Source organism: Gracilinanus agilis, chromosome 5 (genome assembly GCF_016433145.1).
Source record: "Gracilinanus agilis isolate LMUSP501 chromosome 5, AgileGrace, whole genome shotgun sequence".
In the NCBI taxonomy this organism is placed as follows: Eukaryota; Metazoa; Chordata; class Mammalia; order Didelphimorphia; family Didelphidae; genus Gracilinanus; species Gracilinanus agilis.
In genome coordinates this window covers 40,507,687-40,535,115 of record NC_058134.1, presented here as the reverse complement: position 1 = coordinate 40,535,115, position 27,429 = coordinate 40,507,687, and the positions used below count along the sequence as shown (strand labels likewise).

Here is a 27,429-nt window from a genome sequence, read left to right as displayed (position 1 = left end):
TTTAACTCCAGAGCCAGTGCTCTATAATTGTTTCAGTTTATATTGAAACAGTGATCAAACACACACACACACACACACACACACACACACACACACACACACACAATCACTGACCCGAGGTCCTTTCAATAAAACATTTACTCCAAAATATTGGGGGATTTCTTTTTTAATTTCCACTTGGTGTGGGAGTCGCATCCCTACTGAGGGAATGATGTTTTCTGACAAATATATTGGCAGGTTGAAAAGTAGAATTCATCTAGAATTACAGAAATTTCCAAATAGAAATAGAAGATGCAGAATAACCTTCTAGCGTAGCTTCTGGCATACAAGATTTAGACATTTATCCAAGAGAGGGAGATGAGCGTGCTTTGGTGGCCCAGGAACTTCCACCCAACCTAGCCTTGAGAAGCAGGACATCAAAGGTCCACTTAATGGCCATTCTGATCAGCTGAGGCTTTCTGATGAAGAAGTCAAGACTCGGTGTCAAATCTTGTGAACTCGATGCCTCAACGCATCCAACAAGAAGCAGCAGTCAAAGGAGGACTTGTTGCAAATGAAATTCTTTTTGAAAATGTGTGAAAAGTTGTAAGGTTTATTAAGATGGTAGTAAATTTAATTCTTTGTCCCCATTAATCTGCCCAGTCCTGAACAGCTGTGTGTCTGCAAAAATCCCTCCTAGAATTCTCTTCTCCATGGCCGGCCAGCTCCCCCTGCATGGGGGTCGTTGTTTGTTTTCAGGATATCTGCATATCTCAGAAGAGCATAGACACACACAGGTCTACACCTGCAAACACTGCAGAAAGGCTGCTGTCTGGGTGACAGTCTTTGTGAAGGGAGACGTTTGAGGTCTTAATTGTAATTTCAGGACCCTCTAACACAGGGACTTCTCTAACCTTGCCTAGTAGATAGAGAGCCAGGTCTAAAGACAGGAGGTCCTGGGTTCAAATGTGCTAGCTAGGTGACTGTGGCAAGTCACTTTACCCTGTTAAGATTAAGATTCTCTGGAAACTGTAGATTATTTATTAAATTTTTATTTATTTATAATTATAATATTATATATTATATATTATATATATTATATGTAATATATAAATATGTATTTAGTAAGTGATCATTTATATTATTTAATAAAATTATTTGTTCACATTATTACTTAAATTAAATTCATTAATTTATATTATTTATTGAATTTTTATTTATTAAAATATTTATTTACATAATTATTTACTTATTTACATTCTTTATGATGTATTCCTTCACATAACCATTAATTTTTATTTATTTATTTACATTATTTATTGGATCTTATTGATTAAATTATTTATTTGCATGATTGTTTATATTACTTATTGTATGCTTATTAACATAATTATTAAATTTTATTTACATAATTTATTGTTTACTTGTTATTTACTTATTACCTTATTTTTATTTATTATTTACTTATTTATTATTCCTTATTTATTTTATTCCTTATTGATTTATTTGTTGTTTATTAATTTATTATTTGCTGATTAATTACCTTATTATTTACTGAATTATTATTGATGTTGTTATAGTAAAATATTGATCTTATATGGGGTTTGGATATTGATAGCTGGTTGATACTGATCAGGGGGCATAGATAGGCTAAAGCTGTCAGCTGAAGGCAGTGGATGAAATGCTGGACTCAGCTTAATTTAACACTTATTTATTTGTAACTGTGAGGAGAGGCAGGGACAAGATAAAATTATTATAAGAATAAAACAGGAAATCTCTTAACTCTAATTCTAATATTTCTAAATATCCCCCCACCATCATAAATCCTCATGGATTTTCTTCTTGTTCACCAAGATGAACCTCCTTAAACTATTCTCAACTATCTAAGATCCAATTTCTATCTAACTAAACTTATTCTAATAGATGAACTTTAATTTATATTAACCTCCTTAAAATAATATATGAAAATTAAGAAGCTGCCTGAAGCTAACTGCCAGATGTGGCTATTAGACTCTCTAGTCTATCAGACTCTCCTGGCAGAGAGCCAGACACTGACACTATTCGAGTGACACAGAACAGAGCCCCTTTGGTAGCTGTTTCTCTTTTTGAGAGAAAAGCTCTCACTCCGATTCTTCTTTAGCTTCTTAGATGTTAATCCAACTTCTCAAAGTTTACTATCTCAAATCACTAACTTATCTTCTCAGAGGAAAAATCTAGAGCAACCTGTTCAAGAGAGGAAGTTCAAGAGACTGGCCCCAACAGCATTTTCCTCCCTGGCTTTATTGTCTCTCCTTAAAGAGCCCTTGGCCCTTTTTAGAAGGCACTTCCCTTTAAAGAGCCCACAGAAACATTCTATCTGTTACTTCTTTTATAGAAAACAGTATTCACATTACAACTCTGTCACTGTCCTAACACTTCTGCTCAGAATAAACTAATTTAATCCTTATAAATCCTTATAATCAACAATGTACATTATTAAATTATTTATTTCATTATGATTTATTTACATCATCTGTTTATTGCTTATTTATATCATTATTTATTGTATTTTATGTAGTAATTACCTTAATTACTTAATTTTATTTACATTATTTATTGATTATTTACATAATTATATTTTTATTTGTTAATTACCTTATTATTTACTGAATTGTTATTTATTTATAGTATTTATTTGCATCATTATTAAATTTTTATTTGCTTACATTGTTATTTATTAAATTTTTGTTTATTTATTTACATATTCCAGGCACTGCTCTATTCCTGACTCCCCTTTCTCTAAACAAATGTTTGTCAAAGTTCTCCCATCCACAGAAAATGAGGCTGAAGCTTAAGGTGGCTTTATCCCATGGCTTTATGTTCAGAAATACCTCTTCTGTTTTAATCCCAGAGCTTAGTTCTAATAGATACCAAGGTCCCTGATTATCCCTGATTAGTTCATAATTTATGAAAAAGATGTGAGTTGTTCATTAGCCCAGAACCATGTAATAATGGAACTGTCCTCAAACCCAGGGTCTTATGATCTATCACCAAGGAAAAAGAGATTTTAGGGGCATGCAATGGAGAAAGAAAAACTAGAGTGCCATCTCTGCAAAACAGGGCTGTAGACAAATACCCCCAACCCCACAACTGTCCCTGAATTCTGAGTCACTGAGAGCAGACTGTCAGTCTAACAGAGTTCACTGTCCATGTCTCATTTGTTCTACATGAGTCAAAGCTAACTGCAACTTCCTTTCCTCTTTAGAGCAGGTTGGATTGGATTATGGTGTTTTTATGGACATCTTTTAATGTTTCAGCAGCAGAATCTTCCAGATTCTGGATGGGGATTTAAAAACTTAAAGGATGAGAGGGAAAACCAATGTGAGGCTGATGAAGCCACATCATAATGTAATCATGCCAGCATGCTGCAATAGATTTTTTTTTAGGAGCTGAAATAGTAATCCATTCAGTTCCAGCAATCTGGAGAGTCTCCTCAAGTCCTAATCAATCTTCTCCACTCCAACATTTCACTTCTTGGCTGTTGCTTTATATAATCTCAAGCTAATGGTCGATTGGAAAATGACCAGAGAACCTGGAATTCGAGAGTTATTTCTCCTAAAGAATGCGGGAGAAAAAAAGTTTCATTTCCCAAAGGGAATCCCTTAATATACAACCACTTTTGAGCATCCTTTCATTCTTGTCTTTGTCCCCAGAGCCTGGCACATAGTAGGTGTTTTAAAAATGCTTACCAAATTGATTTGAATTCTGTTAATTTATCCACCTTATGAAAATTTCTTCTTTGGAAAGGAGTCTATTTGGTCTATATAAAAGTAAAAAGAAGCAAAAAAGCTACTCTGGATGGCTGGGAGCTCACTGAACCAACAATGAATGAACTGGATCAGAAGATGAGAGGAGCTAAAACTGAATCTCATGAAGGAAAGAGCAAAGTGGAATCTCTCCGGCCAGTCTTCAGGATTCATCATCAGAAAACAAGATACTTGTATTTTCATTGGTTTCAGAGTGTCCTGGGGGAAACTCCACACATCCCCCCTAATAGCAAATAAACAATTGTCCTATAAATTAACAGTTAGGAAGTTAGGAAGAATCAAAGCTAGGATTTTAAACACAGGTCTTTGGATTTCAAGCAAGTCCCTTTTTTCTACTAGCCAAGCTAGTTTTTTCCCACTGCTACAAAAGCTAATCTTGTAGTGAATTCCCACAGTAAATTCTATTCTCATCCACATAAATAAAATTGGGAAGGGAAAGTCATACTAAGAGTAACTAGAAAAGATGTATATAGCATTTAAGGTTTGCAAAGCACTTTCCATAGGTTCCCCAAAACAACTACAGGAGGTGCTATTTAATTTAATTTAATTTACTAGGTGCTATTTTAATGTCCATTTTACAAATGAGATAACTATGATTTCTCACACCCATATCTAGTAAGAGCCTAAAGCAGGATTTTTAAAAAATCCTTACCTTCTATCTTAGAATCAATACTTTCCAATTCTAAGGCAGAAGAGCAGTAAGGGCTAAGTGATGAGGGTTAGGTGATTTGCCCAGGGTCACCGAGCTAGGAACTGTCTGTCTGAAGTCAGATTTAAACCTTTCCTTTCTGGCTCTGGCTCTCCATCCACTGAGTCACCCAACTGCCCCCAAAAGCAGGTTTTGAACTCAAGTTTTCCTGACTTCAAGTCCAACAGGCTTTTGACTGCACTACCTGGTCCCCTAAATAATGTTGCTCTATATCAGGTCACAAGTCATCATTTTTGTCATTTAGTTGTTTTGGTTGTGCCCGACCCTCCATGACCCCATTTGGGGTTTTCTTGGCAAAGATCCTAGAGTGGTTTGCCATTTCTTTCTCTGGCTCATTTCACAGATGAGGAAACTGAGGCCAACAGGGTGAGGTGATTTGCCCAGGATCACACAGCTAGGAAGAGTCTGAAGCCACACTGGAACTCAGGTTTTCCCGTCTCCAGTCCTGGTGCTCTGTCCATTGCACCACCTCACTGCCCCTCCGGTTAAGTGATTAAAGGACAAATCGAATACAACTGAGTGCATGAAGGAGGACCCCTCGTTTATACTCCCAAGGCTAGGTCCTTTGGATTGGGGAAAGCATTGCTGGGCACTTAGAGCTGTCATACACTGGCCCATATCCACCGACGTTCACTTAGATGTGGGTGGATAAAGTTTACATTTCTCCCACATAAGTTAGCCCTCTCTTGGGAGCACGAATCAGCCTGATGGATCTCTCTTAATTGGCCACAATTCAATTAACAATAGGGACTTCTATCTGTGCAGCATTTTTACAGTTTACAGAGGTTTTCCAGACATCATCTCATTTTCATCCCAACATCCGTGCAAGTGATGCCCGATCTAGCTCTGCTTTCACAGATAATGCATTCAAAGGCATTAGGAGGAAGGACGGATAATTATTGTTGTGACAAGGCGGTAGTCCAATTACAAGCAGCCACTGCAGGAAAAGACACAAATGACCTTTCAGGATTTGATGCAAAAATTGTTCAGTGTCTTGGGCTCCAGCACTCACGGACTCCACCTGTCTATTTTTGCATCATTATTTCAGGCACAATATCACCTCCTGGTCCCTCTAACCTAGTCTGCAACGATTCAACAGAGAGAGATTTGTGGAGGCTGAAACACAAACACAAGTCAAGGTTTTGTTACCAGTAACTGGACATAGTAAATGTAGGCCTTTGGACAAGGGTGCTTCAACCAGGCTTTTAGTCTTCATTTGCGAGTCAATTAAAAAAGAATCTTGGGAACTGGGGGGGAAAACTTGGTTTAGGGGTGGGTAGATGGGATGGGGAACAAGAGTTTCCAAAATAGGTTTGGGAGACATGGGTTCAGAACTAGGATTTGATGGGAATTTTCTACTCCAAGTTAATGATTGCTTGGGACCATGGACCTTGAGTCAGCTCTAGACAAAGGGTAATAGAGGAACCTAATGCTATCCTGGGACATTCAGCTGGCTTGTGATGGGTCCCTGAGTGACTGCGGTAGACCACAGGGAAGCCGTATATATGTCACAAAGAGACCTTTTAGCTCCAGCCCCTTCATAAATGGTAGCTAAGAAAAACGATCAGAAAGATTTGCATTGATTAAGTCTTTTTGTTAATTGTCCCATGTCTGGCACTAATTGAGGGCCCATGGTTTCAGACAACCATCTGACTTGGGGTTCAAAAATTCCTTTTATCTCCCATTAAACCCCTGATTGGAAGCCTGTGTCCCCCTAAACCTATTATAGAGAGATTTTCCAAAACTTTACTGCCTTACTACATCAGCTTGCAAAAGGATTCTACAATCACTAAGATGATGGTGGTAACAAAGTCTTCAGCTGGTCAGGATTGCTTTTGAGTTTTAAAAAAAAAAAAAAGAAAGAGAAAAAGAGAGAATTGAGAAAATAGACCCTGGGAGCCCTTCTTCCATAGCAAGAAGAAATACTATAGTCCTGAATGGCCCCCTTCCAACAGATACATTCATTAAATAGCAACTATTCCCAAATGGGTCATACCACAAGGTTGGATGGTAAGGACACGTTTTGCTGGCAAACCTGGAACATTTGTTTTACTCAGGAAAGGAAAAGACAAACAAGGCAATCGAAAGATGACTGTAGGCTATATGAAAACATTTGTCACACTGAAGCACTATAAAATGTTGATTAAAATGGAGAAAAACCATCTCAGTGTCAGGCTCTGGTTTCCCCATCCCCACCCTTGCCCCCAACATTCATGATGGTAAAGTACACCATTGTGGTGACAGCTATAAATGGTGTACTCCAAAGGGTTGTAGGGCTTGTTCCAATTCAATAACTGCCATTTCAAAGGTCACATTATTAAAACTATTGTAATGGTTTGTGATAAAGGAGCCGTGGTGGCCTTCTACAACATTTCCAGTATCTGAAGAAAAGCAACTGACACTCAAGAGGATCATGAGGAAAGCAGGCTCTTACACAGAGGGCATTTGGAGGATTCCAATTGGGTTCTAGGAAGAATATAACAAACCTCACTCAGAAAACTTATTCTTCCATCACAATGGATTCTAAGACTGCTTTCCTTTGGGACACTATTCTAAAGAAATGTCTTTTTTTCATTGAACAATAAAGAATGCATCTTCAGTATGGTAAAGTAGGAAAAGGACTGAATCAAGGCTTTGGATTCAAATTCTTTCACCTACTACCGTATGATCCTTAGCAAGGGAAAATCTCCCATTTCTTCTGTGTTTCTTATTTGGAAACAGGTAATCCATTTTCATATTATCCACCTCTTTAGTCTATTAGATTCTATCTTTTTTCTTTCTTTGTATCTCCATCATTTAGTGCAGATGCCAAACATACAGTAGGTACTTTAATAACTGTTTATTGAACAAATGACATCTTCTGTGGGTCTTCATTTCCTGGCTTTGGACTAGAATGCCTCAAAGGTTCATCAGCCATTGAACAACAGACATAGACAAGAGCTCAGAGAAGAGTAGCATCCCACAGACTGTTGGTCCTGCTTTCCTACCAGCCGCAGAGGCCACTGCTGAGGAGAGCACCCCACGTGGGAAAACCAGCCACCCCAACCAACTGTCACCTAGGACAGGCAAACAAGTCTACCTTTAGCAAAAAAGAAGTCTAAGTGAGAGCTCCTGCAGACGCTACAGCCCCCACCACCTCCTCAGCTGCTACAGCTACTGAAGACCCAGAAAGGAGATGCTCCACATCCTTGGCACTGCCAAATGGCTCAACCTCAGAAATGGGTAAGATCTCATCTAATAACCTTAAAGAAGATAAAAAATTATCATCTGTTTTTCTGTTGGACCACAGGGACCACTGGACTTTTCCATCTGGCTTACAGCTGAAACTTCCTATATCTGTCACCTTTTTATTTAAATAGAATTGTTTGTTCATTATTTTCTTTCTTTATTTTCTTTTTATTATCATGCAAAACACACTTCCATATTGATCACTGTTGTAAAGAGCACACTCATACAAGACCAAAACCCCAAAATAAAACAGAATAGGAGCTTTTTGAGGACAAAACACTGTCTGACTTTTCCATTTATAATCCCAGCACTTAGAACAACCTAGAACTTAGAACCCTAGCACTTAGTGCTTTGCACATAGTAGTGCTTAATAAATGTTTTTATCCATTCATTCCAGCTATAAATGTGAAATTCAATCATCAGTTCTGATCATACAAGAGATTAAAACAAATACTGAAAGTTAAACACTACCTAAGCTAAACTTGCCAGGATCAACAACTCTACAAGAGTTGAAGGGAGAGAAAAGACAAGCAGACTGTCTTAACAGGTTATCCTTGTACCCAAGAAAAATCAGTGGTTCCCTACTGCTCCTAAGATAAACTAGAAACTCTCCAGTGTGACCTTTAAAGCCTCACTTCCCAGGATTAGTTCCCATCACTCCTCCTTACCCTCTAGATTCCAGTCCAATCAGCCCACTGGCTGTTCCCTCCACTCATCACTCTAGCTCCTGCCCCTGAGAAGTGGCATAACCTGGCCCTTCTCTCTGAAATATTTCCCATAGTCTCTTGGAATTCCAATCATGCCAATCCAGCAAATCCAAAGTATGAATAATGGTGTCTTATTTCATTAATGCAAATCTTTTCTTTGTAACATGGACTTTGGCATCTCCATTAGGAGTTTAGGATTTTATTACTTCAATGAAAATGAGGAACTGATCTTGCAAGAATGTTTGGGCTTATAAATTTTAGGAAGGAATTAGAACATTTTTATGACAAATTCTGGCAATATTTACCACTCCCTCTTTATTCCCCCTTCCATTTTGAGGGCTGTATTTCAAAAACAGCATTATAAAAGAAATTAGATTTTTGCCTCAGGGCTATGAAAAATGTGGTTTACATCATAAATAAACTCAATAGAGTTTTTGTTGTTATTTAGTCAGTTCAGTCAGTATTTAAGGTTTTCTCAGCAAAGATACTGGAGAAATCTCCAGTTCATTTTACAGATGAGGAATTGAGGCAAATAGGATGAAGTGACTTGCTCAGGATCACAGAGCTAGGAGATATCTGAACCCAAATTTGAACCTGGTAAGGTAAGTCTCCCTGATTCCAAGCTCTATCCATGGTGCCATCTAGCTGCCCAAAATAGTTTAGGTTTGTGCAGTTTTAAGCATCCAAGACTGTCCTATTTTTAATACCTATGCCCAAATCTCTTTGTACAGCAGTATAGAGCTTAATTAAAATGGCAATTTAAAGGGATTTTCTGTCTTTTTGTAGAGTTCCATGAAAAGAAATTAGGGCATAAGATTTGGCGCATAAAGTTACACAGATTTAGAGCTGGAAAAAGCCTTCAGAAATTTCTCTTGCAGGTGAGGAAACTGAGGCCCAGAGAAATAAAGAGGCTTGCCCCTGGTTGACCACATAGGTCATAGGCAGCAAAGACGAAGTCTCTCATTTCAAATTAATTTCTCTTTCCCTGGTACCACACACACTGCTTCTCAGGGAAGACAATCTTCAAGGAGGGGGATTTGTTTGTTTTCTGGGTTTGTAGTTTTTCAGAATTCGGAGTCTGTATCTCTCAGATCTGCTTATCCAGCCCTAACCTCTCTCCCAACCTCCAGGCTCTTATTTCCATTCCACCTTTTATACATTTAGAACTGGGGAGAGGGGGGGTCCTTGAGACATCTTAAAGTTAAATTGTCTCATTATCTTTCCCCAAAAAATCCTTCCATTTTCCTGATTTCCCTATCGGCCTTGACTGCCATTCTTGTGATCCTCATTTATTAAGCAAAGCCTAGAACTCTGTACCAGGAGCTGAGAATACAAGAAAAATACAAAAACAGGCTTTTTAAGGTGGTGACAGTCTACCGCTGAAGTATTCAAACAGATAAATCAGATAGAATTTGAGGAGGGAGAGAGGACCAACAGTTAGGGACATCAGGAAAGGAGGTGGCACCTGAGCTGAACCTTGAAGAGAAACATAAGGATTCCAAAAGGTGGAGGGAAGGAGGGAATTCTAGGCCTTGGCTAGAACATGGATTTCTACACCAAATTTATATCCTCCCTACATCAGCACGTAACATGAGAAGGAACATGGGGTGCTGGGAATTGGAGTTTTAGGGCACAGAAATCAATTACACAGATTGGAGCAGAAAGAGGGCAGGAAGGAGAAAACCAACTGGAAGGTTGCCGACATATTCCAGGCAAGAGATGGTGAGGAAGTTCCATTCTCCTTTGGATGGAGCTCTTGTCATTAGACACCCCCCGTGCTCGAGGTTCTGCCATCTCTTGGGAGAGGTTGACTGGTCTAACCAAAATACATACCTGATGACTGGTTCTATATGTGCTCTCTGCTTTTTCCTCCTCCAGCTCCTCCTCCTCCACCTCCTCCACCACCTCCTCCACCACTTCTTCCTCCTCTTCCTCCTCGTTCTCCACCTCGATCACCTCTTCTATTTCATCCTTCTCACTTGAGTCAGAACAGGAATCAAAGACCTCCATGTAATACTCTTCAGCTTCTAAGGGATCTTCTGGGATCTCTGGAATGAGACACAGTCACGGAACAGCTCACCACAGTTCCAATTACACAATGACACGGAGGAAGAAGGTGGTTTCCCCAGAGATGTGCAAAGAAGTGACTTGGGAATGTCTCATTATAGCAGTGGCACCCTGTAAAGGCTGACAAATGGAATCAGGAGGAGAATAAGGGGGAACATTTGTCAAAGCAGAGTCAGCAAGGACAGGGGAAATGCCACACTCAGCTTCCTTTCAAAATTCAAGGTGAGAAGTCACAAAACAGTGATGTCACTACAACTTAAACATACTTTTATTAGAAACCAAGTAGGAAATATTGGCAGGGAGGGGGTAGAGTACTGGTCTTGGAGTCAGGAAGATCTGAGTTCAAACCTAGTCTCAGAAATGTAATACTTCTGTGTCCTTGAGCAAATGACTTCACTTCTGTCTGCCTCAGTTTCCTCAACTGTAAAATAGGGAAAAACACAGCATTTGCCTCCTAGATCTACTCTTAGAAACAAATAAACTAACACATAAGTAAACCTTAAAGTACTTTATCTATACAGTTAGCCATTATTATTAATAAAATATATGTTTGCATATAAGGGATAATATCCTGTGGGAACAGAATAGCTCTCCACATCACCAAGAGCCCATCCTGAGCTCCTAGAGTTATACCCAGTCAACAAGGCCACCGACCTTCAAAGAAGCACCCACATCTGGACCTAGAAGGGTTCTCTCGAACTTCTCTTTCAAGGAGAAAGCAGAGGAAATGCAATCCCCTCCAAGTGTGTTTATCAAAATGTTTTCTTGGCTTGTGTGCAATCATTTGTTGCATTAATGTTCACTTTTCCCATCGAGGGGAAATGCTCTTTGATAAATAGCTTTAATTTCCTCTCCCCTTAGAGTGAGCCTTATAACGGATGCATCAGGGCAGCACTCTGGGATTCCCACACACTTACTAGGCAATGACGGAGTGTGTTTACCAAGGAATTCAATAATGACTGCCTCAGAGATTGCTCTGCCCATGTTCCAGAGGAGGGCTGTGCAGAAAGAGAGAAGATTATGTATGATACAGGTACTCTGGAAAGGATTTTCATTTAGCCTTTCTTCAATTAAATCCCCCAACAAATCCCTTCAGCTATGGTATAAAAATACCAATTAAAAATGCTTATAATTATGATTATCATACTTATTTACTTTCTAATGTTGAATTATTTTATCCTACTATAGTATGTATAATTAATATGGTAATTCTAATAAGACCTAGATATTATTTTTAAATGTATTATCTTAATGATAAATTACATCATTTATCATTAATGTGACAATTATAGGTTGGAATCTTGGGATACCATAGTCTGCACTGAAGGGCACAGAAGAGACATAGGGTGGTCAACAATTGGGCTCAATATATTATCCAAGAATTACACACCAAGAATGGTGTAGAAATTATCAGAGAGAGAGATGACCAGAGAAGAGGTAGTCAGTCCAGTCTTATAGCAAAGAGAAAGGGGCAGAATACACTTTGGGCTTATAAAGCTTTTTCTTCCAAGTGGCTTGGAGATTTTGAATGTCATTTGGGACGGAGATTAAAGTGTTGTTCTTAAGCTTTTTGCCTTTTTTCCCAATCCTTACCTTCCATTTTAAAATCAATAATGTATTAGTTCCAAAAGCAAAAGAACAATAAGGGCTGGGCAATGGGAGTTAAGTGACTTTTCCAGGGTCACAAAGTATCTGAGGCCATATTGGAACCCATGTCCTACCTCTAGGACTGGCTCTCAAGCTGCCTCCTGACCTTAAGTTTTTGTGGATCTTCTAGGAAATTGTGAATAACAGTTTGGTCTCTGATAATGGTTGGGTTTCCAGTCTGGTTTCTAATATTGTTTAGTTTATTGGTTGAGTTCTCCAGAGGTCTGAATTTAAAATACTGGAGTCTGTCTTATGTCTGTCGATAAAAGTTAGGGAACTTCTCATGTATAATCCCAGTCACCAGGCTTTATGAGGTGGATAGTAGGTTCTTTATTTTAATAGCCATCATTAATGGATTTCACTCTCTTTACCATTTCCTCACATAATTTATATTGATCACTAAATCCAATCTCTTTTTAAAAAATTACCTTCTGTAGTCTCTGGTGTTAATGACCCAGTTCTGAATTACCATCATAAATTTCTCTGTTTTCTCAAATAAATCCATGTCAGTCATACACTCAATATTTCCTTGCTAAAACATTGTTGGCTAAGTTCATATGGATGACATCCATGAAGGGTTTCTTTTAAAAATAAATAATATTTTATTTCTTCACCTATTGCATTTAAAAATAATTTTTAACATTCTTTTTTTTAAAGTTTTGGGCTCCAAATTCTCTCCCTTGTTCTGACTCACTCTCCTTCCCCACTCCCCTTCCTTCTCCCTTTCCTGAGATGGTAAGCAATACAATATAGATTTTACATGTGTAATCATAGAAAACATTTTCTGGAAGAGATCTCAAATGAAACAAAAAAGAATAAAGAAAATGAAATATAGTATGTTGCAAGTCTGCATCCGGACTCCTTTCTTAGAAGGCAGAAGGCATTTTTCATCAAGAGTCTCTGGGATTGTCTTGGATCTCTGTTTTGCTGAAAATGACCAGGTCATTTACAGTTGGTTCATCAAGAAATATGCTGGCACTGTGGACAACGCTCTCCTACTTCTGCTCACTTCGCTTTGCATCAGTTTGTGTAAATATTTCCAGATTTTTCTGAAATTGTCCTACTCATCATTTCTTATTCCATAATGATCATACACCACAACTTGTTCAGCCATTTCCCAACTGATGGACAAACCTAAAATTTCTACTTCTTTGCTACTACAAAAAGAGCTTCCATATTTTTTTGTACAAATAGGTCCTTTTTCCTTTTTAAAAAAAAATTCTCTTTGGGATACAGACCTAGTATTGGCATTGATAAGTCAAAGGGTATACACAGAGTGCTTTGAGCATAGATCATGGAGGGTCTTTTGTTCCCATTCTTGGATCTTAGTTGCTTTATAGGTTCCATCCAGAAGTAAGCCAATTATGGTTATGTTGGACAAATCCACCACAGGCACATTTATGCCTATTGTGTGTCTCCTCATTGCCCTCTATCATCTTCTGCTGTTTCCTGTTACACTGATGTCTGTTCATTCCAGAAGTATTCCTGTAGGGTTCTGATTTCTTTGAATGTTCTCTAAGAATATCTATCCGTCTCCTTCCTCTTTTTTGGCTGCTTTAGGGTGACAGGTCCTATATTTCATCAATACCGTATATGTTTTTATTAAAGTATTTCCCAAGTCTGCTACAGCCTGTTTTAACCATTCCAAAATTGTACATTAATATTGCAGAGGTGTTAACTGCTTAAAATATGTTTTTCCTATTCGTTTTTAATTTCAGGATGCCAATAAGTCTCTTAACATTCAGCTACAGCACTCTCATTAATATCTTTATGCTCTCTGTGTCTTGCCTGAAGGAGATCAAGTTATTTATGCCTTGCCTTCATCCACTGATTCAAAGTGACCTATGGACTCAAGCTAGCTTTCCTTAGCATACATTAAGAATTTCACACTTAGCGAGTTCAAATGACAGGTTGCTATCAGTGGAGCAAGATTCCATGGGATGAAGGAGCTGTTGGATGTGCCACTGTTTTTGTTATTTTATTTATTTTAAGGGAGAAAAAATAGTAGAAAGGTGCTTATTCTCAAGGTCATTCCACACCATCCCTGCACTCCAACATGTTTACATTAGATCTGCAGAGTTTTCCTTTTTTTTAACATTTGCCTTTTATCTTAATACTAAGCATCAGTTCCAAGGTAGAAGAGTAGTGAGGCAAGAAGGGTTAAATGACTTGTCTTGGGTCACCCAGCCAGGAAGTGTCTAAGGCCATCTTCATAATACTTTTGGGAACTTTGTGGCTAGCAAATAATACTTTGATTTGAACTTCAACACATATAAAACAGGAGGGGCAGAGATGTCACCGACAAGGCTACGGCCCCCTAAGGAGGTTATTCATTTTGACCATCAGGCTACAGAGTCTCACATGGCACATGTTTAATTACTCCATGTGTTCTGAGAGCCCTCAAAGAGAAGGGGGAGGACACAGGTTTTATCTTTTCATGGCAAACATCCACTTTACCAGTTGGAGCAATTGCCATTCTGACTCAAAGAGGATAGTAAAAAGAGGCAGGTTTGTTGGAAAAAAAGGTACTTTCCAAAGAAGGGGGGAAAACAGACATGGGGCTGGTGGGGAGAGGAGTTGGGGATGTCAGCTGTTCAGTCTAATGATAGAAACCCAGGCAGAGGATTTGGGAAAACCTTAGCAAACTACTCCTATTGAAAGGGGAATGGACTCAATAGTCAGTGGCATATAAACATCTAAGCTCTTAAAATATGGATGTCCTCTTCCCTTCCCCTTTTACAGAGAGAAAGGTCCACAACTGTGCAATGTTACTTAGCTTTTTTAAACATATTAATTCATTTTGATGAATTTTTTCTCTTTTTCCTCTATGTTTTTAAAAAATGAAATCTCATTTTATTTTTAAACTTTTTGTTTCTAAAAATTATATCTTACTTTATTATTAGAAATAAAATCTCATTTTATTTTATAATAATTTTTTGGTTATTCTCTGAGAGGGGTCAAGAGGAAGAACATATGGAGAAACTTAGATGATGTAAAAACAACAGAGGTCAATAATTTTTTAGTGGATGCATAAAAGACTAGTATATTTCATGTGTCAATATTTCTTTTTTTCAAATCTTATCTTCTGTCTGAGACTCAATACTGTGTATTGGTTCCAAGATAGAAGAGCAGTAAGGGCTAGGCAACAAGAATTAAATGTCTAGCCCAGGATCACATAGCTAGGAAGTATTGAAGGTCAGATTTGAACCCAGGTCTCTAGAACTGGCTCTCAATCCACTGAGTCACCTAGCTGCCCCTCATGCTTTGATATTTCAAGGAAATAATCTGAAATTCTTTCCTGTCAGTAACTTCTTACGTTCTTTTATATTTGCATGAGAAATGGTGACTCGAGGGCAGCCTCAGCTTTGGAGACGCTATACAATATTGTGCAAAGAAAGGTAGCTTGGGAGCCAGGGGACCGTATCATATCCATCCTGAGTGTTCTACCTCTGTGACTTGGGACGAGTCATGAACTTCTTTGATCCAGTAGACTAGCCCAGGACTTGGCACATAGCAGATGATTTTAAAATGATGAACTGAGGACCTCTGAGAACCTTAGATCCATGATCTTTTACAGCTCTATCCCTTTTACTGAAACTATTGCAGTCAGTATCCTTATTCAGCTCCAGGGAAACACAGAAAAACGATACAGATTCATGGCAAGAACAACCACAGTCACATACACTATCCCCAAATAACCCCCCATAATACAGAAACTTCCCCTAGAAGTCACTTCACAACAAACCAGCATATAGTGAGTTAATGTTAAAGATTTTAAATCTCTAACTCAGATTCCCATACACAGATGCCTGCAAGAACAGGCCAGAACAGTCTCCAAGTTTCCCCCCCTCCCAGATCCGATTTGGTGCAGTAATTTAATATAAAAGAACAATGAATGAAATATGAAGAAGTTGTCTCCCATGAAAAGGCCTGTACGTTCTCACTACTATAGCCCGAGAGATCCGTCAAACACACCTAACACATTGTCTCCAAAGATAAGACGTATGGTGGGAATGGAATTCGTGCCAACATTGATGTAATCTTGAGAAAAATGATATAAAAATTAAAGCAGCAGATGGCACTTCGGATCAGCCACTACTGGGTCTCTGGCTCTTCTCACTCCTTTTTTCACTCAATTGTCCCACCCCCAAGGGGAACTGGACTGCTAGTAACCCCCCTTCGGACCCCCAGCATCTAAAACAGAAAATAAGAGTTTTAAGGGGGGAAAAGATTGCCAGGGGTCAAAGGATCCATTTTTAACAAATAGAGAGAGGTCGGTCTTTCCTGGGAAACTTAGTATTGATTTTAGCAAAGGCTTTGCTTGGGTACGACTACAGCATAAATCAAACCGGATCTGGAGTCAGGAAGACGGAATTCAAATCTGACCTCAGACACTAAATCCTATAAAATCTATCTTGTCACCATCTTAACCCATTTTAATTTAATTACTGTCTACCTCAGTTTCTTCTTCCTTTGTAAAATGGAGATAATAGTAGTGCCTAACTCGCAAGATTCTTGTGCAGCTAAAATAATACTTGTGAAGTCCTTTGCAAACCACAAAGGGAAGAAAATAGGCATTTATTGAGAACTTACTATGTGCTTTACAAATATCCCATTATGTGATCCTCACCACAAGCCTGAGAGGCAGATATTACTATTATTATGCCCATTTTCTAGTTAAGGAAACTGAGGTGGATAGAGGTTAAATGCTTTGCCCAGGTTGTCAAACAGTGTCTGGGTCTGGAATTGAATTCATGTCTTCCTCACTCTGTGCCACCTCTTTGCTCCTTAAAGCACTATACAAAGGCTAGCTATTAGTAGACATTATTTAAGTTATATATGCAGAGTGTTGGACCTGGAGTCTGGAAGACCTGGGCTCAGACCCTGTCTCTAGGACTAACCAGCTTTATGAACATGCACAAATCACTTAACCTCTTTGGACCTCAGTTTACTCTTCTGCGAAATGGTAATATGAAAACTGTGGACCTCCTCTCAAGAGATGGCAGAGTAGAGAGTTCAAAGGGGGGCGAAGGCCTGGGTTTCCCCTGTGGCTCTGTGGCTTCTCCACATTATCAGTAGCCACAAGAGCATCCCCATCCCGGGTCCATGCCCAAATGATGATGCTGGGCACGGCGAGGAAGAAAAACTAGAGAGACCGTAGCGAAGTGAGTGGGGAGGAATGACCCCGTTTCCCCTTCTGCTTTCCCCTCTCACGAGCTCTTGCCTTGGTGCTTTGGCCACCCAGACGGGCAGCACGAGATTCCTTGTGGGCAGCTTCACGACCGCCTTGGGATGGTGCCTGTGGAAAGCCCCGCAGAGCTCTGCGGCTTGCCCATAAGCCGGGGTACAAGAGGGAAGCGATGGTCCCAGGTTCTACAAAGAAGAGGAACCCCAGCTGGCTCACAAGCTCATCTTCCTCCTAAAAAATAAGCAAATTGCTGGCTGTGCTCTGGTTTGAAATGCAGTTAATGAGGAAACGTAGCCGGGGAGCAAGAGGAGAGATGAGAGAGAGCCCGGACTCGGGCTGCTGGGATAGCGATTTAAATTCTTTGGCAATGGAAAAGGCCCATTTAGAAACTCGTTTCGTGGCAATGTGCTGGAGGGCCAGGAATAGAGAGCTGCTCTAGTCTGTGGAATCATTTCATCTTAGGGCTTAGAGCTGAGAGTGATCTCCAAAGGCCTCCTGGTCTAGCCACCCGCCTTTCGGAAGATGAAGTCATAATTCCACTTCATAGAAGAAAATGCCTGCTCTGTGCAGAGTCTGGTCACTGTTCCCCGGACGTAAGGACGGGGTGAGGATCCTGTTCTGGATCGAGAAGAACCACCCCAGCAAGGATATCCTTTGCTGCCCTTCTGCCTTTCTTTCTTGATCATTATTTGATCTGGTGCCTTTTTAGATTTTTTGCTGGAATACTGGTGGAGAGTTGATTTCCTGTACAATCTTTCCTGTACCATCTTAGCCCAGAAAGAGCAATTTAATGCAATTTAAAAACATTTCCAAACCCTTCTTAAATTATACAGAGCATTGTCTTGGATGCCAGGAAAATACAAAGTTTAACTACTATGTAGTCCCTACCCTGAATTTGGAGATAAAAGACTGAAGGGTTCATCAGTCCGAGGGGAGAAATGATCCATGACACAAAGAAAGAACCAAAAGGCTTGGAGGAGAGAAAGATGACTACAAATTCATATCAATAGGTTGGAAGGGAGAAGATATAACAGACCTCAGACATTTCCCAGCTGTGTGACCCTGGGCAAGTCACTTAACCCCCAATGCCTAGCCCTTACCACTCTTCTGCTTCGGAACCAATATACAGTATTGATTCCAAGGCAGAAGGTGAGGGTTTAAAAAAAAAACACAAAAGAAGATAAAACGGAGAAGAAGGAGGATTAAAGAGGATTCTCTGACCAGGCAGGGTTGTATAATAGGATATGACCTGGGATTTCATCAGTGATAAATTTCTTTGCAATGTAGTCTTAGAGAACTGTCTGGAGCACTACATGAGTGTCTTGCCCAGCATCACTTAGCCTATATTTATCAGAGATGGTACTTGAACCCATGTATTCCTGCCTCTGAAGCCAACTCTCTATCCAGCACACAAGTTGCCTCTCCTTATGAAAAGTCTGGTGTTCTTTCCATACAAAGAGGAGTGGGATCTTCTAGAGGTCATCTCAAATTCTCTGGAGGAAAAGGGGGATTCCCAGGTGGTACAAGGCATGAGGACTTCTGTTTCTGGCCCCAGGAAAAACAACCATGCCAAGATGGCAGCCTGATGGACATGGAGGGAGATCCCTTCTCTTCCCTGCCTTAGCCAGACGACACTGGGAATATCCTGCTCCGTTCTGAGCACGCCATTGTAAAAGGCTCATTTACAAATTGGAATGAGGTGGGTGGCCAAGACGGTGATGGGGCTCAATCCTGTCGTTCCAGGATCGTTTGGAGGAAATGGCCGTTTTATTTAGAGAAGAAGGAAAACGAGAATCTGTTTTCAAGTATTTGAAGTTCAGAGACACATAAGTTGGTTTCAAAAGAAAAAAAAATACTATTCCTTGGAGTCAGAGGACAGAACTAAGAATGCCGGGGAAGAAGTCATAGCGAGGCAGTTTTCGGAACTATATATCAAAAGAGTACTTGAGCACATTTAATTCAATGATGATGTCACTTTGGGTAACTTACAGGAGAACTTGTTGTCGTGAATATTTAAAAAGAAGTAATGTACAGTATTTAATTTAGTCCTACATGAAGGGTCATGAATATGCATTTTAGCTAAGGAAAGTCTTTCTTTTCACAGTCTCATGTGTGACTTCTGTAGGCTAAGCTAATCAGCGTGGTTAATTTTAGCCCCGGTTTAGAAGGTTTATTTTGGAAAAGGTCGCAGAACTAACTTATGGCTTTGAGTTTGATAGAGGTGTGGCAGTTAGAGACGTGTAAAAATTGAACAAATAATGGTTTTGACAGAAAGAGGTTGAATTTGTTTCTCCCTCTGAAGTACATTTCTTCTAGGAGTTGCTCTAGTGATGCTTTGGCAGGGTTGTAGGAACCCCTGTGAATATGGCGTTTGGACTTGTATACGATGGGGGAACAGGGCTGCAGAGATCTGAGAATGGGCTCGGGATGAGATGGTTTCTGGTATTTCCAATCACTATGTATTAAGAGAAGAAAAAAGGCATCACAAAGATGCTTAGGTTTGATTAGTCCAAAAGAAGCAGCACTGGATTTAGTCAGAGGACCTGGGTTCAAATTCTGCTATTTTCATTTTACGGATTGTGTGACTTTGGACAAGTCAATTAACCTCAACGCAACTCAGTTTTCTCATCTATAAAACCTGGGGGGTAGAGGGACATGGGGTTGTATGAGATCCCCTCCTGAGGTCCCTTACGGCTTTAAATCTTTGATCCTAAGATCATCCTTTGATATGACTTTGAGTGGCATTCCAGAACCATTTATTTATTTAAATAAAAATGCATTCTCACAAGCTTTAATCCTGCCAGGTGGGACTGAATGGCTGTTTTTTGGTGGTTTCATCAAGACTTCACTGAAGTTTAAAGAAGCAGAGAGTCTTAGACCGCTGTAGTAAAATTGACCTTAGATTACCTAAATTCCCTGTGGATGAAGAAATGATACCCGAAGACTTAGTTTTAGATGAACATCTGTACTGTTTCACTCACAAAGCTTGAGAAGAGGGATATGAAGAAGTTAGAAGTAGAGCTTCTCAATCATCACCACCACCCCACAATCTGCTGCACCAAGACACGAGTTCAAATGTGACCTCGGGCATTTACTAGCCGTCCGAACCTGTGCAAGGCACACGGCCTTTTCCACCTTGGTTTTTTTCAACTATAAAATAGAGATAACAATAGCATTTTCCTCCTAGGGTTGTGAAGATCCACTGAGATAATATCTGTAATGTGTTTAACACGATATTGTCACACAATGGGTGTTTTAACGAAGCCTTATTTCCTTCTTTCAAATTCATGGGCCCTCCAAAATTTATCCCACATTAAAAACTTCTGGACTCTACAGATGATCCCTAAAGTCCTTTCTTAGAGCTAACATAGGGTCCTCTGAAATCTTTCTCCCTCAGGGGTATTTAGCATGAAAAACATAATTATCACCCAAAGTATTTACTGACTGTTTTCAATATACACTCTTCTCTGAGCTCTTGAGTCATCCCAGAACTTGCACACTCATGCCACCAGCAAGATGCCACATCCTGTTTCCTCTGTATTACTTTTCCTTTGTATTATTATTCATTTGCATCACTCCAGAAATTGTGAAGATGTCCATTTTCTCAGAATAACCTATGTTTTGTCATCTCACAGCTTCGCAGCTCTAGGCAATGGAAGAAACTGCAGAAAAAAGGGGGACCCCAAATAGCCCAGGCAAATCTTTGGAAGACGTATTCAGTAGATAGCAGCCCTACCTGAGAATGTGTCAATGCCTTCCTAGTCACTGCTTCAGAAGCAGAATGGGGCCCCAAGCATCACTTCCTTAGCAAATGTTTCCCCGAGACCTCAGTGCCTATAAACATTGTGGAGAATGAACATCAGAATCTACTGCAGGGACCCCAACATTAGAGGATCACTTTCAAAAAGACCCAATCCACGGGGGCAGCTGGGTAGCTCAGTGGATTGAGAGCCAAGCCTAGAGACGGGAGGTCCTAGGTTCAAATCTGGCCTCAGCCACTTCCCAGCTGTGTGACCCTGGGCAAGTCACTTGACCCCCATTGCCTACCCTTACCGCTCTTCTGCCCTGAAGCCTATACACAGTACTGACTCCAAGACGGAAGGTAAGGGTTTAAAAAAAAAAAAAAAGACCCAATCCACTGAGCCACCCAGCTGCCCCCAGGCCTTCACTTTCAACAGAAATGAAAACAGTTTCGTAATTTCCTAAAGATAATCCAGACTGCCTTCCTCCTCCTGTTTAATGATCCTTTGTCCATCTGTAATATCTATCCTAGATGCATGTGTGAAAAGACCTAAAGATCTGACTGCATGTTTATATCTGTACAATAGGCCTTCACAATTTTAGCCCACTAGTAAACTTCCATTTGATTCCAAAAAATCCACAAATTTTATTCTAAATTCTAAAATTAAGATCGTTGTCCAATGAGCAACAAATGGCCATTCCTTTGGTGGGGCTAACTCTTGGTATGAGCAAAATTTCATGACAGAACAGGCTTTTCACCTGAACTAACCAATATGGCGGCAGTGAACCTGGAAACAAATGAGGAAATGGAAACACGTACAATTTATATCTCACTTCAGCTTTTCTATAGTATGGTATGGTTTAACAGAATTTTCCCCACTGCCAAGCAAGTGAAGTAAGCATTGCAATCTCTCATTTGGCAGATGAGGAAACTGAGATCTCAGGTGAGTTAAACAAATTGTGTGGGGCTTACCAAGTCAGCCAGTGTTAGAGCTAGGATGCATGGCTGAGACATATGGACCTGGTGGACATACGTCCATCAGATATGGACAAGAATTTCCGAAAAGCAAGAGGCTGACGTGCTGGACCAAGAGTCAGGAAGACAAGTTCAAATTCAGTCTCAACCACTTTCTGGGTGTGTGACCTGGGCAAGTCACTTAACTCCTGTTGACTTCCATTTCCTCACCTGTAAAATGAGGATATCAACAGCATTTACCTTCCAGTATTGTTCTGAGGATCAAATGAGATAATAACTATAAAAGGCACCAAATAAATGTTGGCTATTTTCCTAACAGTGCCAAGAAAACCCCAGATGGGGTCACAAAGAGTCAGACATTCCTGAAAACAACAAATTTTCATTACTATTATGGACGCTTTTCATCATCTTGGCAAGTAAAGTCTTATAACCTATAATAAGCATATGAATACGAAGGAAATGAGTTATCGAAATTAAAAAAGCAAAGAAAGACAATTTCATTGACTTCAGGGAAAGAACCCCAGCTAAGAGTCCATTTTCAGAGAATTAACCAAGCAATGTCTGTTTTTTTTCTTCAAATAGATAAGAAAACCCATCTCCATAGGTGAGGCCTTCAGTAAACAATCAATCAATAAGCAAGCTTCCAATTACACTAATGAGGAAAATGTGCCGGTTTCCTCATTATCAGTAACTTGCTGGCTTTATTATATTAAGGTCACAAATTGATTCTGTGTCAGAGCTGGGAAGGGAATCTAGGTGTCTGGATGTTCAATTCCCTGGTTCTTTACCCTTAAAGAACTGTGACTAGGAAGGAGAAGGGTGGAAAACCCCTAATTGGAAGATTTGGGTCTCTACTAGAGAAAAGCATTGATGTCCAAGATGATCTAACTCCCAGGAAAGTTAAGAGTTGAAATGAACTCCAGCTGCTTCCCAACAGCTCAGAAGTTTGGTTTGGGGACTCCCTTGGCCTGATCTTTTTTCTCAAAGCATAGGAAAAGAAAGGAATTTATTCCCCCAAACCCTGCCACCCTCCGATGTTAGCTAACGATCAGACCTGCTGTACCAGGCGTCAGCATCAAGGTATTTCATGCTTAGCTCGAGTGCCAAGCATTCGGGGAACCTTTAGAAAAATGTTTAACACAAAGCCAGGTAGTGCCCTGATAGAGGCCATCAGGTACAGCATGCAGGAGACTCAGCGAGTAACAGAAAACCTTTTCCCTTCTGCATCGGGAAAGCCAATTACTGAAAAGGTCATTTGATGGCTCTGGGAGCAGCAGGGTGAGAACGGTGCCATTCAATAAGGGAAACTGAAGCAGCAAGGAAAACTGAGGGAGGAGGAAAAAAAACCTGTTTTGAAAGTTGAGGATTATTTTCCATTTTCTGAGCAGCCAGAGGAAGGCACGTTTAGTCAATTTTCAATTTAATTCCTTTTCAAGTTTCCTTGTTCTCGGAGGCTGGGTTGTCATGCTACAGTGCCATGTTTGACTATGATCAAATAGAATTCAGTGGAAAGGATCCAGTGGGCCAGGGTTCAAATTCTGGCTCTCTTCAATTACACTACCTGGTATCTGTGTGACTTTAGACAGGTCACTTCCATCTCTGCACCTCATTTTTTATCCTCAATAAAGTGAAGAGGTTGGACTAGACTGCCTCTAAGACCCCTTCCAAATTTAAATCTATGCTCTCTTCTGAAATCACCCTCAGCTCATTAAATCTGGGTGAAAGCCTCAGTCTCAGAACATAGAAAAGTACAATAAATGTCCCCTTACAAGTTCTGGTCACAGTGGAGCATCCCAGGATTCTGAACCCCTAAACAAGGAACATATTTAGGGTACAGTTATTGAGAACTTAAGTCATGAGGTCTTGGGCAAGTCAATGTATTTCTCTGGGCTACAATTCCTTTAACTCACTGAATGGCCCTAATTGTGTGACCTGAATAATCAATTGACCTCTCTCAGACTCAGTTTCCTCATATATAAAATGGGGATAAGAATAGCAACTGTCTCATAGGATTGTTGTGAAAATCAAATGAGATGATATATATAAAGTTTTGTAAACCTTAAAGCACTATATAAATGTTAGTTATGATAATTAGGAGGAGGATGAAGATGATGTCAATGATGACCAAATGGCCAGATAGCATGATTTCCATCTAGCTCCTTCAATCTATGATTTTAGGATACTATAAACCAAAATCTTTTCATAATAGCAGAGACAAGCCACCTCCCTCTAAGACAGTCAGGAATCAATATGGCACTAACTCAATGAACCCGTGTGCATTTTATGCTTTAGGAGGATGGCTTTTCAACACTGGGAAAACCAAATCTACCATCGATTTCTCTAAAGGAAATCAAAGTATCTGGGAAGCTCATTTCTTCCTAAAAGTCAATTCCCCAGCAGCACTGATGTGCTTAATAATGTGCCCAAAATATAAAACTGGTGTGAAGAAAGTAAATGAAGTCCAATACACACCATGCTACCTTTCTGAGAGCCAATGATGTCAGCTTGATGAAGTCATCCCAAAGGAGAATAAGTTGCTGTAGGATGGAATGGGTTCCCCCCATTATAGAAGTCTTCCAGCAAAAGCCAGAAGACTAAGTCAATTTATTTGAACAAATATTTAGAAGCTACTAGATATATTTCCAGTCACAAAAATGAGATGGCTCCTCTTCCCACTGAAGCATTTACTCTTTGGCTGGACCACTTTTCTGAGCATGTTATAGAGAGGACTCATTTAGTAAAGGGGTAGAAGTAACCCACCACTGAGGTGCCTTCAACTCTGACATTTTGTGATATTTGTAGCCAGAGAGATCCGAAGCTTCATTGTCCTCTTAAGACTTTCTACTGTCATTTTCTACAGGCCCAACTGTCAACGTAAATAGAAGAAGCTTTTAAATCAATATGATACATGATACCTTCTAATCAAACATCTCTCCTAGTAGCCCTGGAAAATGTGCCTTAGGGGGAAAAAGGTTGACAGAGGGTTTAGCCCAGTTCAGAGATTATCTGAGTTTTACTCTTCTAAACCCCTAGAGATTCTTCTAGTAAAATAAGCCATCGGTTTGATCATTTTTTAAATGGAGATGTTAATGTCTGTCATTTTCCTCCCTACCTCCTGAGGAGGCATAAGGTCCTGGGTATTGATGAGATGGTATGTGGAGAATCCTTTGAGCATTTCCGAAACAGCGCTCCAAAAATGAGCAAATTTACTATGTGCTATTATGGTTTATAACCTGAGCCAAGCCTGGCTATTAAACACCGATGCTGATCATTTTCTTTCCTGACTGTCCTTGTCTGAGTGATGCTATTTCTCTCCCGCCGAGCAGGAACAGCATCACTTTTATAATATGAGCCCCATATTATATTTCCCCCCACAAAGAGAGGGGAGGAGAAATATTTATTGAATGATTTCCAGAGGGGAAAAAAGCTTTTGTAAGGAGAAGGAAGGAATGATGAAGGTCTGTGGGTTTTTATAGGATAGGAACAGGGATTTGTGGATCTGAGAATTCACTGACATAAGGAATTTCCAGGAGAGAAAACTTCCCTTAGCAATGCAGATCAATGCCTCTACTAGACTTTACTGAAATGCCTAGAGAGAAAAACCTGAGCAGTTTAGTGATTGACCCAAGGCCACAAGGCCAGAACCCAAGGCTTCCTGGCTTCAGGGCCAACTTTTTCTAGCCATGATGTGACCCTGCCTCTCCAATGTGATAATTAGATTAAGTCTACACTGCCCATCTTTAGATTTAATCACCAAAGGCGAGAGCACCTCCAATTCAGGGAGGTCCTAATCCACATGTGCTAGAGTGGATGATGAATCAGAATCAACTGGCTGCCCCCTAGGCAGTCCTATGAGAAGTGTCCATTGTGATTGGACACGCAAACTAGGAGGGAGGCAGAGGAAGTGACGCATAAGTGACCCCTTTAAAAAGAGAGAGTTCAGTCAGTCTTGGAGCTCTTCTGGTCCGTGGAGGAGTGCTGGCGGGAACACTGAGACCTTGGTGAGACTGCTTTCAATATCTTCTTTAGAAGTCCACGTGGTGAGTTTAAAGACTGAATCTTCCTGAACTTCTCTTAAGGAACTTCCCTGGCCCTCTGACTCTGGGCTGAGGGTTAATTAGATCTACCTGGATTAATTAGAGGATCGTAGTAATTTACCTACTGTGTTAGATTCTTATTCCTTATTTCTTCTGCCTTTTCATAATTGTAAATAAACTTCCATAATGTCAATTTTGACTTGAGATTATTCTTAATTGAAGATTGATAATTGTTCAATCCTCTGGCAATCACCTTCTAATATATTCAACCAAAACCCTTTTTCCCCCTTAGACCAGGGGTTTTATATGTTCACTTAAAAAAAAAAGACAAAAACTCTTAGTAAAATGCAGTGAAAATAGTTTAGAATCATCTCGTTCCTATTCTCAGTTATTTAACACTAAAACGGAATGCCAGTCAAAATGTAATTACAGACAAGACCTTGCTATTTTCTTGCCTCACTAAATGTAAAGAGCAACAATTTTAAAGCACGGAAGGGAGAGAAACACATTATGGAAATGGTATATGTCACTACCTCAAGGCTCTGTACTAGCAAGATCCTGTGGAAAAACCTCTGGAAATTCCCATCCATCCAGTAAATCTTTCCAATATGACAGGTGCAATGTTGAAAAGGATTATAAATTGAAGGTAGTCTTCTTTTTGGTTGCTTATTAATTTACAGTTGTGTTTACCCCATTAGAATATTATGCACTGTTGACAGATAAACCCAATTTTCCATAGAGGCCATTCAAATAAAAGACAAATGCAAAAGCTTCCCAAGGGGCCATTTTTTTTTAAGCCACAGGAAGCCAAGCTGTAAAAATGTGGCTGTAGAAATTGAAACAGGGCCATAGATCTAATTCATGACTGTTGATATAAAACAATCAATCTAAAAAGAGGTTTGGCAACTTCATGTCATGGAGGCAGGAATGCATTTTGGGATGTCTGATGTTTTTATTTCAAAAACAATGGAAGTGGAGAAGCAACTTATCCTGATGCATCGATTGCATCTGCTGCAGATACAGTTCCCAGGAGGCTCCCCACCCCCAAAAAGTGGAATAGTAAAACAGAGACATTTATCAAACAATTTACATTTCATTTAGGCTCCTGGGATGATGAAGGAACTGCTGTGCCTAGCAGACTCTGCAGTGAAATGGTGGCATGTTGCTGACTAGGTTACAGAATGAAGAAGAGAGACAGAAAGAGAAATTGAAAGATAGATGGAGGAATAAATGAAAGAGGAGGGTGTAGAAGAGGAAGAGAAAGGAAGGAAGGAAGGAAGGAAGGAAGGAAGGAAGGAAGGAAGGAAGGAAGGAAGGAAGGAAGGAAGGAAGGAAGGAAGGAAG

General features: G+C 39.8%; 1 protein-coding gene across 1 annotated transcript in view; it reads right to left on the bottom strand.

Annotated features, from left to right (window-relative positions):
- Positions 1-27,429, bottom strand: part of NEK11 (NIMA related kinase 11) — a 194,912-nt gene that overhangs the window by 82,800 nt on the left and 84,683 nt on the right. The window contains exons 10-13 of the mRNA XM_044678895.1: positions 17,844-17,944; positions 17,358-17,562; positions 10,409-10,477; positions 10,263-10,357 (exon numbers count right to left, since the gene is read on the bottom strand). Of these exons, the coding sequence (XP_044534830.1) occupies positions 10,263-10,357; positions 10,409-10,477; positions 17,358-17,562; positions 17,844-17,944 (470 nt within the window). The remainder of the gene's footprint in view (positions 1-10,262; positions 10,358-10,408; positions 10,478-17,357; positions 17,563-17,843; positions 17,945-27,429) is intronic.